The 18,805-nt window shown below is 36.2% G+C and overlaps 1 protein-coding gene across 1 annotated transcript in view; it reads right to left on the minus strand.

Annotated features, from left to right (window-relative positions):
- Positions 1-18,805, minus strand: part of LOC123867563 — a 179,636-nt gene that overhangs the window by 142,795 nt on the left and 18,036 nt on the right. The window contains exon 2 of the mRNA XM_045909654.1: positions 6,507-6,683. Within this exon, the coding sequence (XP_045765610.1) occupies positions 6,507-6,552 (46 nt within the window). The 5' untranslated portion in view covers positions 6,553-6,683. The remainder of the gene's footprint in view (positions 1-6,506; positions 6,684-18,805) is intronic.

Here is an 18,805-nt window from a genome sequence, read left to right on the forward strand (position 1 = left end):
TTAAAAAGTAGCCTACGTCCGTCCCCGGGATATAAGCTAACTCTGTGCCTATCGTCAGAATCGGTTAAACTGTTGGGCCGTGAAAAGACAGACATACCTCCACATTTATAATATTAGTAAAGTATGGATCTATTGGATAGGATAGATGTCTAGTGAAATTTTTTATTATTGCAATTTGTATAATATTTTCTGGACCATCCAGAACGATTGCCAGACAAGATAGGTATATCTTTAGCACTTTCTAGACGTCTACGTTCATCAGTAGACCTGTAGTAGACAATACCTTACTCAAACACAACTTACATTACATTAAACCGTCATCAGTATGTTTTTCAAGGGAACAATTAAGGAACCCTATTAATTGCCCTCAAAAGAAAAAAGGTTTTCGCTACTAACGAGTCTCAGTGTTAATTTTGGCTCAACGTTTTCACGCAAGGTAGAGCTCGGATACCTGAATAGAATATAATAACGAGTTTTGTTTGCTTAGACCTTCTTATTACGTGACTTACTTACATATTTATAGCGTTTCTGAAACTAGACAGCAATTCGGGTTTTCATTTTGGTACACCTAAATCGAATTATTTATCTCTATGTATATAGAAAAAAAAGGTGACAGTGATCTATCTACGCACAGCTCAAACTATACTGGACTGAAATTTGACATAATATGTATCATCCATTTCCGAAAATTCGACCCCTAAGGGGGTAAAACAGGAGTTTGAATTTGTATATTCCACGCGGACGAAGTCACGGGCATAGGCTAGTTTTTGTAATAGTCATGTTCCCCGTTGTCGTTTTCAGAATGCTAAGTTTTTAATTTAATCCAGATTAGTTCAGCGTCCATTCATGTTGACGAAAACTTAGCTTAGCTTGGAAAAAAGGAACTTTTAACCGATATTATATCGAATCAAATACGTTTAGTATTTGGTATTTTTACTTTGATAGAAGAGTAGAAGAATGGTATTGCTGTTCTAACACAAAGGCTTTAAAATTACTACCTATACCTAGGTCCTAGATATTAGTTTCAAAAACGTGTCTAGAAAATTACAACGAATTTGATTTATTAATATTCAAATGAGAACTACGTTTGTATGAAGCGAGTCACGGAGATACGTCTTTAAGTACGCGGCAGGAAAAATCTGATTAAAAACTGGAACACGTTGAATCTTGAGAGTATAAGAGAATTGGTGCACGAGTGACTATGCATTAATTAGAGCTCGGATGTTTTGACGTTTAGTTACTTATCAAAAAATTGAAAATACAATTGTTGGCGTTTTATTAGTTTAACGATATTCGTCATTCCGTCGAAACCGGTAACAGATTTTTCCGCTACTTGGAACTATTCGATTGAGTTGAAAGTTTGCAGACGAGAGTAGTTTGGATGACAATAGATGATTATGATACTTACGATTAGGTGTCTCAGTTGAAGAAGGTGGAAGGTGGAAATTGGAACTATCTATGGCGGGACATGGATAACTATGGCGGGACAGTCGAATAAGGACTCATTTACCTTACACAAGGAACAACACATACACTCCAATTTATTTTCTGTGTACGTACTCCTACGTAGTTGACTAGTGTCCGTATAGATTGGCTATCACCAAAAATCGGTCGTAAGAACATCATTTATATCAATATTATTTTCTTATCGGAACTTAATGATCTGTGACAAAAATAAACCAACAATAAATATATAATATATAACAAGGTTAATGCTAAATCTGGAAAAGGTATCTGTGATGACGTAAGCAACCACTAAGAAAGGGGTTTAGGAAAATCCCGCGGGATCTAACAATGTGGGAATAATGAGATTACACTATATAGGCAGATAACGATATTAATAATAGTTTCAATTGGAAAACACTTTATACTACGAAAACCCCCTACTATTATGTAATTAATGAAACAGGGTCAGAGCTCTCAGTAATAAGGAATCCATGCAGATAGCAGATTCTTGATTAATCAGTGAGTTTGAATAAAGAACATAGAGGACAGAAAAAGACTTAAAATTCAAAATGCTAGTGTGTAGCAGGTTATACGTGGGCGCCGCGCTCATTAATGCATCGTCATTCGTGCACCGGCATCGCTTATGTAACGCTATTTATAACGTGTTCTGGTTTTTAATCAGTGTTTCTTATCGTTGAAAAACTAAGCTCTAGAATTTAAGCCTATTTCATGAAACACAGCTTTAGTTATCTACGAGTATAATACTAATATATTATTAATGCGGTGTTTCTGTCTGTCTGTTATGCTTTTCAGGTTTTCACGGCCTATCTACTAAACCGATTTAGACGAAAGGTACAGAGACAGCTAGCATTCCGGGAAAGGATATACCTAAGTTATTTTTAGCCTCGTAAACCCAAAAAGTTCCCACGGGATTTTCAAAAAAACCTAGATCCACATCGGTGAAGTGGTGGACATCATCTACTTGGTACTAGGCAGCTTGAATGAGACGGGGCTCTCCGGCACTGATAAAAGGTAGGACCTCCAAAGTCCCATCCAGTTACCGATTGGGGTTAATGTTGCTTAACCAACACAGTCGATTGATATCTGCTGTCGTGAGTCGTAACTAGTTACTAGACTGCGCTACCCATATTCAAGATAGCATCTATCTATTATTTTTTGCCCGTCATACTGCTAGTTTCCTCAACCAAACTAACTCTTAACTGTATTCATGAAAAATCCTTACGGGTTTGGTGGAACCATAAAAAATAAGAATTAATATTATAAAAATAATATTTGGGATAAGTGTTTGTGCTAAAGTAGTTTAAGGACTTTGATATGAAATTAATGTATCTTGAATTGATATAATTTTAAAATGGTACCTAAAAAATTAATGGAAGTATAGCATATTTTACAAAACTTTTTCGTTTTATTTTAGAAAATATTTTGTGTTCGTTTCATTACTAGATACCTATTGTTAGAATTTACCAAACATAGACGATTTATACAGCAGGAATATACAATTGTTTAAATATTGCGTAAGCAAAAAAATATATTTTTATCAATAAGTCAAATCAAACAAAATAACTGACAGATTTGTATGGATTTGCACACACGTTTCTTCTTGATCGGCAGATATTTCTGCTGATTACCAAACAGAAATTATTTTGGTTTTCCATAACAAGAACCATTGAAAAAGTTATAAAGTTACGTGAATCTATAGTCACATCTCGAGTCCAGATCCACGTATATTTTACTAGTCATAATCGGTTAGCGAATGGGCCGCGAAAAGGTAATAGGGACAGATACCTATACTTTCACATTTTATAATATCAGTATGGTGGGTGCTCAGCATAGGCCAAACCTTTAAAATGATAAGAACAGTATAACAAATGATTGTGTACTAGATTGAATTTTGAAAGTAGATACAGGAGACCCATGATTATCTATACTAATAAATAAAATTGGAGTGTCTGTCTGTAATTTCGAAATAACTACCTCATATTAAGCTCATATGGTTATTTAAACGATACCATAACTGAATCACACGTTTTTAAAATTTTTGTCTGTCTGTCTGTCTGTCTATCTGTCTGTCTGTCTGTCTGTCTGTCTGTCTGTCTGTTTGAAAAGGCTAATCTTTGGAACGGCTGAACCGATTTTGACGGGACTTTCACAGGCAAGTAGAGGATTGACCAGGGCGTAAAATAGGCTACTTTTTTAACCGACTTTTAAAAAGGGAGTTGTGTTTTTCTACCTATGTACACCGAAATCTCCGAGATTTCTGAACCGATTTGCGTCATTTCTTTTTAATCGATAGAGGAACTTTGCGACATTGTTTCATAAAAAATTTGGAGTCCAACTCCTCAATCCTGATGCTGCAGGGGATCTGACCAATCCACGCGGGCGAAGCTGCGGGCATCAGCTAGTTATTAATATAACAGGCGTGTTGAACCAATGAATCATTAAAAATGTCTGCTAAACGCTTTGACGTCATGGATTTGGGAAATACGTCCAAGATTACGCAAAAAATGTTGTATCGATTAAATCTGCACGAAAAAGTATAAATTATACCTACATACCAGTTTTATTTAATTGCCCTTATAATATATATCTTTTTACCTCTAAATTGAGGTAAAAAGAATAGAGAATAGAATAGAAAAGTTTCATTCAAATAAACTTTTCGACAGTGCTTTCGAATCGTCACCGTCGTCGTTTTGCAATGACCTTCCTACCGAAAATATGACCTTTTTAATTTTGAAAAACGGTCATCTTTTTGAATGATTGATCTACTTTTTTAATGATTTTACCATTTGAAACATTAAAAAAAATTTTTTTAGGTATATCAATTATCAACCCAATAACTAGAACCTAAGTGCCCGGCTTGTATGTGGAAATGAATAGTTATGTTCTGATATAACCTAACCTAAGATTTTGGCTGACAGGAATATCACTGGTCACGTCGTTCAATCATCAAAAAAATACATCTTATAATTTTTTAAAGTGTTCTTTTATAATAATAGACCATTTTAGGTGATTGAATACATAAATATATTTATTCCCTCAAGAAACTAGCCACTAGTAGTAGTAACTAGAATTATTATAACACTAAGTAGTTATAATAATTCTTATCGAACTAAAAACTATACCTACCGACTTTTTATACATATATTGAAATGTACTTAATAGGTATACAAAATAGGTAGCTTAGCATATTGATTGCAGTTCCAGGTGACTGGATTCAATTCCCAACGCGACTCCATCATAATTGTGCCAAATGTACGTGTATATAGATATAGGTTGGGTCAATTTGAAATAATATTAATTAATAGGAGCAGGTAGAGGCGATTCATATTGAATTGATGCCTGTATAATGTGTGTGTGTGTGTGTGTTTGTAAACATTAATCTGTTGGATCGACAAATAACCTTCTCCTAATTCAATTTTGCTTATCCTATTTTGCTTGAAAAATTTGATTAAGCCCCAAATTTTATCTCGCAATAACTTTGGGAAACATAAGTTTGTTAGGCATTTGTTTGTCCAATATCCAAAGTAAAGGGCTGATGAAAATCGGCAAGGGAAAATCCGCCGACGCTTCGCCTTCAGTAATGAACCCATTTATCCCGTCTGAAACTCGATACAGGAAATGTAGGAGTTTGGAAGAAATAACATATTGCTTAGAGCGAGCTTGTTGGCACCGTCAAAAGCTATTAAAAAAATCTTAACATTTCTGAAGTAGGTATTTATTTAAGACACCGATATAAATAAACTAGCCTAAATTGGTATAGGTACATTGGCTGGCGTCCGAGTCGTAGTCTAGGCATTTCTTGTAAAAGCCTTTGTCTGTGGATAGAATCCCACCTGCCAATATGAATCGACTGGAGAGTAGCGTGCTATATTGGCTACTCGCCAACAGTCCATGCAAAGGTACCCAGGGGAGCAATTCCGGTCCTTCACTAGACTAATTTTCGCCTGGAGTAGATAGATATTGCACCAGCTTAACACTATGCTATTGCGATTTCGATAAAGAACTATAGAGTAGCTATGTAGCACCAGAAGTGTAAGTTTAGTGGAAAGTTACGTTAATTTATTACTAGGTAAAAAATAAAATGTAATGTAAAATGGTGATAGTAACAAGTGTAAATTAAAAATTTATAACACCCTTGACAAGTGAAGGTTACAGTAACTAAAAAAGATAACTTTCAAACGGCTGAACTGATTTTCTTGGATTATAGCTAAGAACACTCTCGATCAAGCCACCTTTCAAACAAACAAAAAAACTAAATTAAAATCCGTTCATTAGTTTTGGAGCTACGATGCCTCAGATCATTTTGGAGAACACGCAGGCATGCAGGTTTTTTCATGATGTTTTCTTTTACTGTAAAAGCACGTGATAATTAATTGATTGCTTAAAACGCTATATAACTTCCCGATTCCGGGAACGAGGTGCGTGCCCAAGATCGAACCCCAGATCCCCCGACTAGGAAAGAAGTAGACGTCTAAACCACTGCCTATCACGGTTTACGGGTTTTACACTATACATAATATCACCCTCATTACGCATCTGCGCAACTCACGCTGTGAAGGCGTCTTTCCTCACTCGCGTTTTTGCGTCTGGGTTATTTTATTATGGTCGCTGATGTCTACAGACTGACTAATTTTTCCAAACCACAGCTTAAACTGTATAGTTTGAAATGTCGATATATATTTTTGATACCGTAAAATCCTGAAACATTATGAAAATTAACTTAAAACTTTTCTCAACCAGACTAAGAAAAAACAATTAGATATTTTCTGAATTTCATATGAATCGTTGTTCGATATTAAAACTTGTCGGTAATAACATAGTACAAAATTGAAATTCTGTCTGATTCTGCTGATGATCTGTCTTCTAACTCTGCACTTTCCAATGCGAGGTCACCATTCTAGCAACTTGGGACCCCAAAGTCTATTGGTTTTTCAAATAATGTGCCCTGCCTATTGCCGCTTCAGCTTCGCAAGTCGTTGAGCTATGTCGGTTGCTTAATAGTAGGTATCTGGAAGGTTCTGTGTTACATCTAAACTTACATTTCTGTGAGTCAGTCTTGTGCGGCGACTTCTTGTCTCGCACCATGGCTGCGAGGGAGCGGCGCGGGCGCGCGAGCTGCGGGGACGGCGGCGGCCAGCGCGGGCGTGCGCTGTACTATCGCCCGCGGCAAGAACCCCCGCTCATCGCCACTGTGTTATCGTGGTTGTGCCAGACTCCTGCAAACACCACAATATATTTGATGCAAGCACATAATCATCAGCATCATGATCAACCTATCACCGGCCCACTACTGAACTTGGGTCTCCTCTCACAAACCCTTCTCGGTTTAGGCCATAGGCTGCTAAGTTGGCCCAGTGTGGATTGGCAGACTTCACACACCTTTTTTGAGAACATGGATGGAGAACTCTCAAGCATAGAGGTTTCCTCAAGATATTTTCTGTCACCGTTACAGAAAGTGATATTTAATTATTGCTTTAAACGCACATATCTCCAAAGAGTTAAGGTGGCATTCCGAACGAGTGGTAGATGCTCTTGACGATTCAAAAGTACTGTAAAAATCTGATTGATTTTTGGGTTGTGCCTGGAATCGAATCCCCGACATTCCGAAAAGAAGGCCGATCTAACCATTAGGCTATTACCGTTTGGCAAGCACAGAATTGTTATTTCTAAATCTGTATGTCATCCCGTCTTGTGGAGTTCACTGTCCACGGGTGACCGGAGGTCTGGCAGTTTACCTTGGTCAGCATATTAGTCTTGCCATTCAACGAGGTAACGCAGCCAGCGTCCTGGGCACCCTGACTCGTTACAGTGATTTGGACGACATTTTTTTATAATTTTTATATTTAAGTATTTATAGTATTTGTGAATATTAAGAATGAATTTTAAAAAAAAATGTGTTTTAGTATTTTTGGGAGCTCAACCGCCTCGCCAATTTTTAAAAACTCTACTTCCTCAAAAAAGGCAATCCTCGTTAATTCGTATTATATCTTCTAAACCCTGTCCTATTTGAGTACAGCTTTTATCATTAAACATTTCATAAAGCAGATATTTTATGCACAACATCACACTGACATTTAAAATTCGATATCCGGTACATCCGGTGAATCCGGAGGAAAGTGCAGATATGAAACTACGACTGAATCACCCCATATCACCCCGGACTTGCAGGGGTGGCTTCAGGGTAAACTTTGAGATACGCAGCTATGAGTGAGGCACAAAATAGTTCACTATGCTTTGAATAAAAATGTATAAAAAGCGACGAGACGAATCGCGGTCGCGCATTTACTCTCCATACATTTCTTTACACAGCATTGTGTTTTAGCCTCAAAGTCTATCTAAAACCATAATATCTATCTACGTAAGAAGTTTATCCGCGAAATACTCTAAGAGTAGGTATAAATATCATCCTTTTAGATTGTATTGTAGGTAAAGGAATCTCTCTTTAATTCATATTATTTTATTGTTCTGGGAATTAACCTAGTGCTTATTCATTTCAGACACAGGATACCTAAATAAATTCAGCACTTTGTTCATCTTATAAATTATTCATTTAATTATACTACTAAGTACCTAATCATAATGCTAAACCGACAAGGACCGCCATCTAAGTCCTCCGCTGTTTTAATCAATTAAATATGTATTTTATCAACGTCGTTAAATGCCCTTAAGTATTAAAAAATTAGCTCCAGCAGCGATCCTAATTAGATCTCCTCTAATTCAATTATGTTTGTAGGTAGTTAGGTACTTGGTTCTATTTCTCATTATCCTTATTTTAAAAATATGTATCGCAGTTAATAGTTAATTACTATCCATAAATAAAGTTCAAAATTATAACAGAGCTCGTTTCATCATTGAACCTAAATGTTTATTGGAGCGAGAGAATTCATTAACCTTCCGGAAAAACGATCAAAGCGATTTAGAACCCATTACCTTGATGTCGCTATGCTGACGGCGCATAGGAACGACTAATCACTGGTGACGCCTGCCGCCAAATGAGGATAAACGTCGCTACAACTACTTGCTATAATATCTTTGTCACCAACGAAACCCGATTTTGGGATATAGAACTTAACTTGGCCAGCCAAACCCGATTTTAGGAGAAACTATAGTGCGTGTTTCCTTAGTTTGCTCATAAGATACACAAATCGCAGAAACCTCTTGGAGAAACGCATAAGCAGCGCGAATCCCTGGCGCCTTAAAAACCTTCTGGAGTTACGAGTTTTTCACTCGTATCATAATTATTTCATTATCGGTTCGTAGCAACAAGGACGTTCGGCAACAAGCTACTTGTAATCTAAGGAAAACGGAAGTTTAGTTTTGACTATGTGTTATTGAATATTTGGGGTTATAAACTAGGATGTCTACCCCAGAAACCCGTTTTGTCGTCCCTCCTTTGCAAGAATCTGAGTTTTAAAAACACTAAATAAAAGGCAAAAAAACCTGGAGTCAGTGTGTTGGAATTTTCATGGTGTTGAAATATCCAAAACTATGTTTGAACTTTAAATAATGGAATTGAGAGTCATTCAGCAGGTGTTGGAGGCAGGTAATCATGCTCGTTCTAAGTCTTCTACGTAAGGAAATCAGAAATGAGGAGACCCGTAGAAGAACCAGAGTAACCTAAATAGCACAACGTGTGAAGAAGTGACAATGAACGGGACTCAAAGACCCATCGATGTAGGGGTCCCAAGGACGATGACCTTTATAGTATCTACTATAGCATTATGATATTCTTATTACGTTTTAACAATATATTTCACTGATTCGAATTGATATCACTTGAAAGAATAATCTTCGACCTTGGGATTCTTTGTGTATCAAATATTTATTTACAAAGTAGGTACAGACACGTAACGTTAAACTGAAATAAAAGGGCTTCGTGAAGATTTTATCGCTGGAAGCAATATTCTCCAGACGATCCTATGCGACAGTATGAACAATCCTGAATGCGGGTCAAAGCTTAACGCGATATATTTGAATAAAGCTTAGTTTTATTTTATAAATAAAATACCGAACCGTCTCTGCATTCCGCACGGGTTACCTTATGTGTTCATAATGTACCTTATATGAACGTTCTCTACGACCGTCATCACAACCCGATGCCAGCACACTACTGAGCATGGGTCTCTTCTCAGAATGCGAAGGATTTAAGCCGTAGACACACCCACGATACATTCTGGATTTTTTTTCTATGGGTTAAAAGTTGAACAAAATCTATTCAGTACTTTTTGCCATTAGCCGATTACGGGTGACTACAGATATACAAAAAAAAAAATGAAATATACAATAAAGTTAAATAATTACAGTAACTTAGGTGCATAATACGTATTATTAAATAACAAAGTAATAGTCATAAATAATCTGAATCTATAGTTCTCTACGGAATGATTTTCCGTATGCTCTATCTATAAGATTTTTTTTAAGCTTACCTAAAAACTCTACACTATGTTCTTTAAAAAAACGTGCAGTGATTTTCTTTATATTCTCAGTCATGTGTTCTGTTTTTATTTACTTGAATATTGCTAAATCCCAGCTATAATTCACACAAGCTGTGTGACTAGGTAAAACAGCGCAGTTTATCAGGTGTCAGCCTGACGAATCTAGTCTCAAACACAACAATGAGTTCCGAATAGAAACATGGAGCTTTGCACAATATAGGCACTTTGGGTTAGCAACCAAAATAGCGCATGAAAATAGCTATGATTCAGAATGCGAATGAATATTGCGAAGTTTCAGTCATGGTGACTTCAATTATAATATCTCATATGCTACTTTTTAATGGTTATAAGCCTTGTAAAATGCCACTCAAGAGGCTTTGTATACATATAGGTATAAATACGTTTGAGTTTAGTATAATTACAGAAATCTCTTCGACGAGACACTATTTACTTGTTAAAATCAGTAAAATCTGTTTAGTACCTAATGAGATTAGGTGATTGTCAAACATACCAACGTGAAAACTTGATTTTACTTGTAATTATTAAAATATTGTAAAAATGTAGACATATAACCAGCATTATACTCACGCATGTATTTTAAATCTCAAATATTGAAAATTCCGATATAAGAATGTTTTGTGTGAAAAATTGTATCTCTACTCGTAGCCTAGCTGCTATCGAACCAAAGGCAACGTGCCAGACGCTTGACAGTGATTCAGTTTGATATCACCAAGATTACACTTTAGTTACTCAGCATTTACATCTCTGGAATTACAATAATATGAAGATTAAATATACTCCTTCTTCTGATATCTTGCCCTTGACGAAGTTAAAAAGTTAAAAATCCCTTGTAGCCTAGATCACTTCTTGTATGAACCTCTACCTGTCTGTGAAAGTCAATTCCCTTATTTTTACGAAAGTCACAATACTTCTAGGCAAGCGCGCTTCATCTTAGGCTGCATCATCACTTGCCAGGCTGCCGGTCTCATTGCAGCCAAACTATACAAAAGCTGGATAGGTCACGAAAAGGTGACAGACAGACACACGGACAGACAGACACATTTTCGCATTTAATGCATTTATTAACATGGAAGTGTGTGTGCACAAATGACTGCCTATTTCAAACTTAATTTAATGAAACGCTTTATCTTGGTGCTTATGGTAATTATTTGTTATTATTATGCAAGCTACTGCGTCGCGTGGAATGGTAGCAAGAATTTTAGCTGCATTTCCGGCACGAAAATTAGTTTAATAAAATTAAACTATTAGTAGTTGAATAGGTTCCTATATAATATATTATTAAAATAATTAAAAAAAAACATCACTCTCCTGCCATATTGCCTGTCAACTTGACAAAGAAACCCTATCTTGTACGTGTACTTCTGATTCGCACTTGACCAGTTTTTGGACATGATTACTACTTACTTACTATTTAACCCCCGACCCAAAAAGAGGGGTGTTATTAGTTTGACGTGAGTATCTGTGTGTCTGTCTGTGGCATCGTAGCTCCTAAACTAATGAACCGATTTTATAGCTCCTAAACTAATGTTTCAAAGGTGGCTTGATCGAGAGTGTTTTTAGCTATAATCCAAGAAAATTGATTCAGCCGTTTGAGAGTTATGAGCTCTTTTCTAGTTAATGTAACCTTCACTTGTCGGGGGTGTTATAAATTTTTAATTTACACTTGTTTAATTTTTAGAAGCTTAGGTACTAAACTTGGAAATTATGTTCTAATACTTAAGTAGTTTACAAGAGTTAAGTGCAGAACATCCATCAGTATTATCTTATCGAGACGGCGCGGCACCTCCAGGCTCGAGTTACTCCGCGTCGTCTTGTCGTTTATAGCCCCTTGTATCGTTCAATAAACCATAATTCTTACACTCTGTGGGAATAGATAAGAAAGTATTCTGAATTGGTTTAACTTCCGCTTCGAATGATTTGCTCTTTAACGCTAGACTAAATTAATAGCTGTTGTAGATTACTAGACTAGGCTAGATTATTTTTCTGCAAAAGCATAAGCATTAAATTGATGACAAAGCCGTAGCATAGCTAGCAAGGGAAACCTACTGATATGAAGTTTTGTAGAGAAAAATCTTGGCAACCAAAATCAGTAAATAAGTTAGTAGCTACGGACGACGACGACGGCTTAAAAGCAGCACATCGATCACTGTTATCTTGTCAAGACGCCTGCCACTTCGGAATCCTAGTCTACCCCATAGGTATACAGGTATAACTAATCTTGTTTAAGCTCAGGCGATATACCTTTACAGGATACCTACGATATGAAGCATTTTCACTTTTGTATGTTTTAAAAAATCCTTATTAAAGACATTAAACGCTTGCTTAACTAAGTTTGGCTAAGGCCCTTACTAATAAAAAATAACACATTTATACGATATACAAGATTTATGCACATCAAATGTATGAGATATAGTTGTATACCTTCGGAAGAGTCTAATTTCGTACTTAGGTAGGTACTACTAAATATGTAATAAAAAGCTATTTTGTTTATTTAAATAAACATGTTATTCAAAGCTTGTGCTAGGAATCGTGCAACGGTTTGGTATGAACCGGTGACATTAGGTATTTCAGTATGTTCCCCGACCGTCGAGCTATTCAGGCTTTTAATTATTTACTGCAAAACAGTCACAAAGTTAAAATATCTAATATACTGAAATCTGAAAGTATAAAATGAAACTCCGAAATAAACTTGGCTGGACACACTCGCCGTGTATCTTAAAATGAAGCCCCAAAATAATTGTAAGCTTATTTCAGGGTTTGTTTTACTTTGTGCGCTGTTTCAACTTTTAGCTCGAAATGAACAGCAATTTTAATCACGAGAAATATTGAAACTGCACCGTCATTAGGAAGGACAAATGGGTACTAATTAAATATCTTGAGCCATATTATATTGGCTTAGTGGTGTAATGGGAACCATTTCTCTCTACAGCCTTATTTCAAATCACAGCTGCCGGCATTCTGTAAAGGAACTATTATTGCTTTTTTAAAACAAAATTACAGGTGAAATTAGATCTGTATTTAAAATTAATGATTTTGTAATTTATAATGACTTAAACATAGTTTAATTAAGGTAACGATTCTTAACTCATTTATACACCAAGGCTTTTACAAATCCCGTGAGATCTAATTGATTTTCTAGGATAAAAGTCGTCCCCAGGATGCAAACGATCTTTGTATCTTTCGTGACATACAGACACACTTTCGTATATATAATAATATTAGTATGGTAAAGTATAGATTAAGATTAAACACATTCGCGACGTGTACTGTTGCAAGGAAATCTTACAACCCTTAATTACAAAGAAACCTTTTAAGAAAAAGGAGCTAAAAAAATGTTTCCACCCAGTAATTTTAAGGTTAACCGAAAGAACCGGAGATTAATTTTGTATTACGTGACGAAAAACTCGCTTTACCAAAATTCATAACAATTCGCAGTTTTCGGGAAGGATTTGATAGACATTTGCAATTTTGAGTACTTACCTTTTATATCAAAATTCTTTCTTCAACATACTCGTACATGTAGAAACAAAAATTATTTTTTAACTTTGTAGAGACTATGGAAGTTGATTTTATGAAAAAAAAATCACCATTAACAGCTTTTGAACTCCATAAGGTTTGAAAGTACTGTATCCTGCATTATCAAGGTCGAGGAGTTGGGACTTATCATTTTTTTTTTTCATCAAAAAATATGGGACCATCTCGCAAACTTCCTCTATTTACCAAAAAAAACGGTCCAGAAAGCTCTGAGAAATCGCTACATTGTCAACAAGTAAAAAACGCGCTATGGTCTTATTAGTGGGAGGTCCCAAGTTCGATTCCCGGAAGGGGCAATTTTTGATTTATAATTTCTAAATTGTCTCTGATCGGAGGCCTCAGCCGTGGCTGTATTTACCACCCTACTAGCAAAGCCGTACCGCCAAACGACTTATTATTCCGGTACGATACCGTGTAGAAACCGATAAACGGTATGGGTTTTACAAAACTGCTATGTCCCTTCAGCCAATGTCCACCTACCATTAGGTGAGATCGCAGTCAAGGGCTAACTAAGTGTAATCGTAAAAAGACCTTATATTTGGTAGTCGGTTAAAAAAAAAAGCAATCGAAACTCGCTTGTAATAAATGGCAACAAACTTGAGCGGCGTGATTTATTTGTGTTCACAGCGGACATTTATTGTACTCTGCTCCTTATCGCTTTTGATGTATCAAACTGAGATAGCTTTTGACGATGGGCAAAAATTTATCAGAGCAACGTGTTTCGAGCAGTAAAAAACATGGATATAAACGTTGATGTTTTCATATCAATCGTCTTTTGTCGTGAATAAATTATTTCTGTTGCTTCAGAGTATTTATTTGTCTTTGTTGAAAGGAGCATTAGGATTCAGGTGGATTTAGATGTAAAAAAACTCAAAGAAACAATTTTTTCCCCCGGAAAAGAAAACAGAGAAAGTATAGCCTATAGATCATTATTTCAAAACTTGCCAACGAAAGTCCCGTCAAAACTAGTTCAAAAGTCTATACAATAAATTATTTCAAATAAGTTTAGGCATGCTTGGATAACGTATACCACGGGCATCGTAGCACCCCGCCCGCCCGTCGCATCTACGCCGCCCAACTTATCGCTAAGCCCATCGCACGACGACGCCTGTAGCACATCTCCGCTACGAAACCGTAGCAGCAAAACCGATGAAGTTCCGCCATGACTTGGCACTTGTATGACTTGTAAAAAAATTGCAGAAGTAAAACTGTCCTTTGTAATGCAAAGATTTGAGTATGAGTTGATCGTTTCCCCATTATTAACTTAGCGAAGGACTCAATTCTGTAGAAATATTACATTTACCGGCGGAGATGTTTCCGCCGTTAAATGAATAGATAGATAGATAGATAGATAGAACACTTTATTGCACACAAAAACACATGTAAAGTATCACAACACAGAAAGAAGAAAACAAGAAAACAATTGTGTGCAAAGGCGGCCTTACTGCTTGGAGCAATCTCTACCAGCCCGGCTAGCATGGGCAGTAGATAAAAATTATATCCCCGATTATATCCACTGATTTCTATGACATCAGTGGATATAATCGGGGGATATAATTTTTATCTACTGCCCATGCTAGCCGGGCAGGCAACCTATGCTGAGAGGAGAAGTGCTAGTGTTGGATAGTACCAAGTCGCAAAGAATTTTTAAAAAGACTTATTTTGAATATTGCAAAATCGAAACACATTTCGCTTAGTGAAAATCAATCGCGTGGGAAAAAGATGTACTCATAACTCATGACTTATAATGCGTTAGAAATAACAGATTCGCTGCTTATTCGTAACTCGTAGAGGGCTCGTAGCGGACATGTAGTGTCGCTATATTGATTTCGCGGTGGAGATCTGCAGTAAACTTTGTGGGTAGGCCGTAATGTTGACAGCGTTTACGACTAAGGTCCAGTTGCATGACAGGCAGTTATAGTCACGTTACTGTTACCGTTAAACTTGGATCGTCAATAAAAGCAAAATGGTTACAATAGTCAGGATTCATTAGCTTTGAACTAAAAAAAATACTTTTAATCTTCATTATGGAGGTAAGAAGTATGTATACTAATTTGTAAAACCTATTTTGTTTTTATGGTAATCAAAGTTAAACGCTAGACATAACGTTTTTTTCTCTCAGGTAAGATGAAAATCCGCGGGGATGTTTCAGTTTCTGGCAAGTCCGACTCTCTGGGGATGCTGCCCAACAGCCTATGAACTCAAAACCTCCTCCTCTTCTCCGCTCTTTCAGGAACCTATAAACGTACTGACGTCTGTCGCCACACACTGGACCAGCGATTGCTGACCTGTTTTTGAAGCAACTCGATTTTCGCCATTTGCCATCATGTGAGCATACACGAAGCTAGTGATGAAACATCTGTCAACATAGTGTCAAAACGAAAACCATTTGACACAAAATGTCAATTTTAATTCCCGGTACGCTGGGTGGGACGCTATGAATTGACCCAAAAAATAACTGTAGGTAACTAAACTAATTTGGGATGCCACATATGCCATTTTCGTACGTTGCATAACCATCTGTTATGTCCAGTTATGCAACTGAATGTAAGTACATAGTGTTTTAATGAGATGCGGACAACAAGGCCGCACCAAGAAATTTAATTTCGTGGAATCTCGGTAAAGCGATTACATTATCCTCGGAACGGCGCGTTTCAAGATGAGGTTTATGAAGTGACAAATTTACACTGATTTTAATTTACCCCAGTAAAATTAACATCTAAAATTGGTTTCAATTTTTTAAATTCACTTTATTTATTTAACTATTTTCCTCTCCAGAGATTTTACTCGCTAGGGTTTATTCCGCTTATTCATAGTCATGACTGTAAAAGATAATATATTAGTCATTTAGTCTATGCATAAGCTCTTTTTTTAGATCCTTTAGATCCGTTAACTGACGCGGAAGATTCATGACCCTTGAGCGGAATATAAGAGTTCTAGTACATCCATCTGCCGAATATGAATGATCCATCGTTCACGGGATTATAAAATAAATTATTGTCAAAACCGAGTGTGACGTAGTATTTATGATGTGATTATGTATACTTTAAGGCATAATTTATTTCACTCCGGGGATAGTTTCGCAACGAGCAATGGGCCACAGTATTGCGTGAAATTATTCATGCTTTACCACACACATGCTGTACCAATTCGTCAATTGACAATTGCTCAGTCACGGGAACTCTGACGGTATACAACTTACACAATGTAAAATAAATCGGGTAAAAATATACATATTATGTATAGCCTGACAAGGAATATTTTTATATTCTATTATATTTTATAACTTGCTCTGGGGCGCCACTTTTGCATTTTCCATTGCAATAGGTACTAATTATATATTATTGTATAGGTAAATTATTTCCATTAGCATTCCGCTATATGGCGAAGTTTTTCTTGTTCTGGTCAGGCTTTAGTAATGAAAATGAAAAAAAAAAAAAATGATTTTTTTTTATTTTTCTCTTTACATTGCCTTAATTAAAAGTAAAGAACGGTAACAACTGCGTTAGTTAGAAACTGTGTTACAGTTGTTTTAACGCCCGCCTCAGATTGAGACAAGTGTAAATTAAAAATTTATAACACCCCCGACGATCCAAAGTATCTGAGTTTTCCAAAACATCATTTTCAAATAAATAATTATGTATTTAGGCAACGTCCATCTTGACAGCTTGACATTTGTCTATTGACATAATATTATGAACCTAACGGTTATCTAACCTTCTTTTCTACAAGAAAACTAGAAAAGAGCTGATAACTCTTAAACGGCTGAACCAATTTTTTTAGATTATAGCTAAGAACACTCTCGATCAAGCCACCTTTCAAACAAAAAAAACTAAATCAAAATCGGTTCATTCGTTTAGGCGCTAAGATGCCACAGACAGATACACAGATACACAGATACACAGACACACAGATACACACGTCAAACTTATAACACCCCTCTTTTTGGGTCGGGGGTTAAAAATGAACAAATTCATACATAACAGATCAGCAAACTTTGTAGATAAAAATTGCCAGTTGTAAGCCTTCCCTGGAAAGTTGTGTATCTTGTCGGAAACGAAACGTTAACGCCAAGTATATAAATTGCTGCAGAGAACACTTTTATATTTTTCAGTACGTAAATCCGGATAACATGTTTTTCCGTGTATGACTTTACATAAAATGTAAGCTACGAAATAATTTATGGCGGAAAGAGGCACACGGAACACTCGGTTCATTCATGCGGTGAAGCCTCCGTGACACCAAACGTTTACGAAACTCGAAAGTAATACGAGTATTAGCTACTTAGCTATAGTTATTTCGCAATGATAATATACCTATATTTGTAAAAAATAAGTAGATTAGTTAGCCGGTAAAGCCGGCTTCTCTTCTGGTGCTGCATATGTTCATGGGTGGGCGGTAATCACTAAAAATCCGGTGACTCGCCTGCTCACTTTCTCGCCATCTAAACTACGACACTTAGGCCACATTTAGAAAGTGCTATCTGTTCTACTCTCGTGCGTTTTGTATCTTCTGTCTTATTCGTCATCGAGCACGATTTTTTACGCCATGACCGTCATGTCTCCTTACTACCAGTCCAAACTTATATTTTTTTTGGAATTGAACCCTGCAACCCGTTAAGGCGAGCCCAGTTTAGAATATTTTAACAACCATATAAATAATTTTCCCAAGACAGATTTATTAATCGAGGGTTTCAATACCTATTGGTAATAAAATTATCTCAACCGGACCGTATAATTTGCAGTCATGGTATAAATGAGTAATCTAAATAACTGCTTTTCTGTTTCAATGGCATTCAGTATCAAGTAAAACCGATCATTGATAAATAATAAGACAATTATTATAAACATGAAAAGGTATTTGAATTGAAACAAAAATCTTTAATCTTACTTCAAAAGATGGTGAACCATTTTAGTTTTCTCTACTAAAGTTAAGATGTGCTACAAGTGCCCTTATGAAATAGCTCCATTGTAAAAAGAGGTCACTACTTTGGCTATGAAAAGGTTAAAAGAGAGATCTCCCGGCGATGTAAGAGGGTTGTGCTCAGAGAAAGGAAGCAAACAGTCCATTTGATTTTAAAGTCAACTATTTTAATTGAATGTTGAACTGAATGATACTCAATGAGATTTAGTTAGATTTAATTTTCTGTAGAAACCAAACCAAAGCCGTCCTCGTCGTGGTTCAAGAATCTTTTCGTGGTTCAAGAGACTTTTGTGATAGATATAAGTTGTTGTTAATAAGAATGTAAATAGGTAGATCAAAGATTTCAAGTAAATAAGAGAAAATAAGTATTTAGCACACGGAAAGACAGAGATAAGTAAAAGAAGAACTACTGTTAGAATAACTAT

The sequence above is a fragment of the Maniola jurtina genome, chromosome 8 (assembly GCF_905333055.1).
Source record: "Maniola jurtina chromosome 8, ilManJurt1.1, whole genome shotgun sequence".
In the NCBI taxonomy this organism is placed as follows: Eukaryota; Metazoa; Arthropoda; class Insecta; order Lepidoptera; family Nymphalidae; genus Maniola; species Maniola jurtina.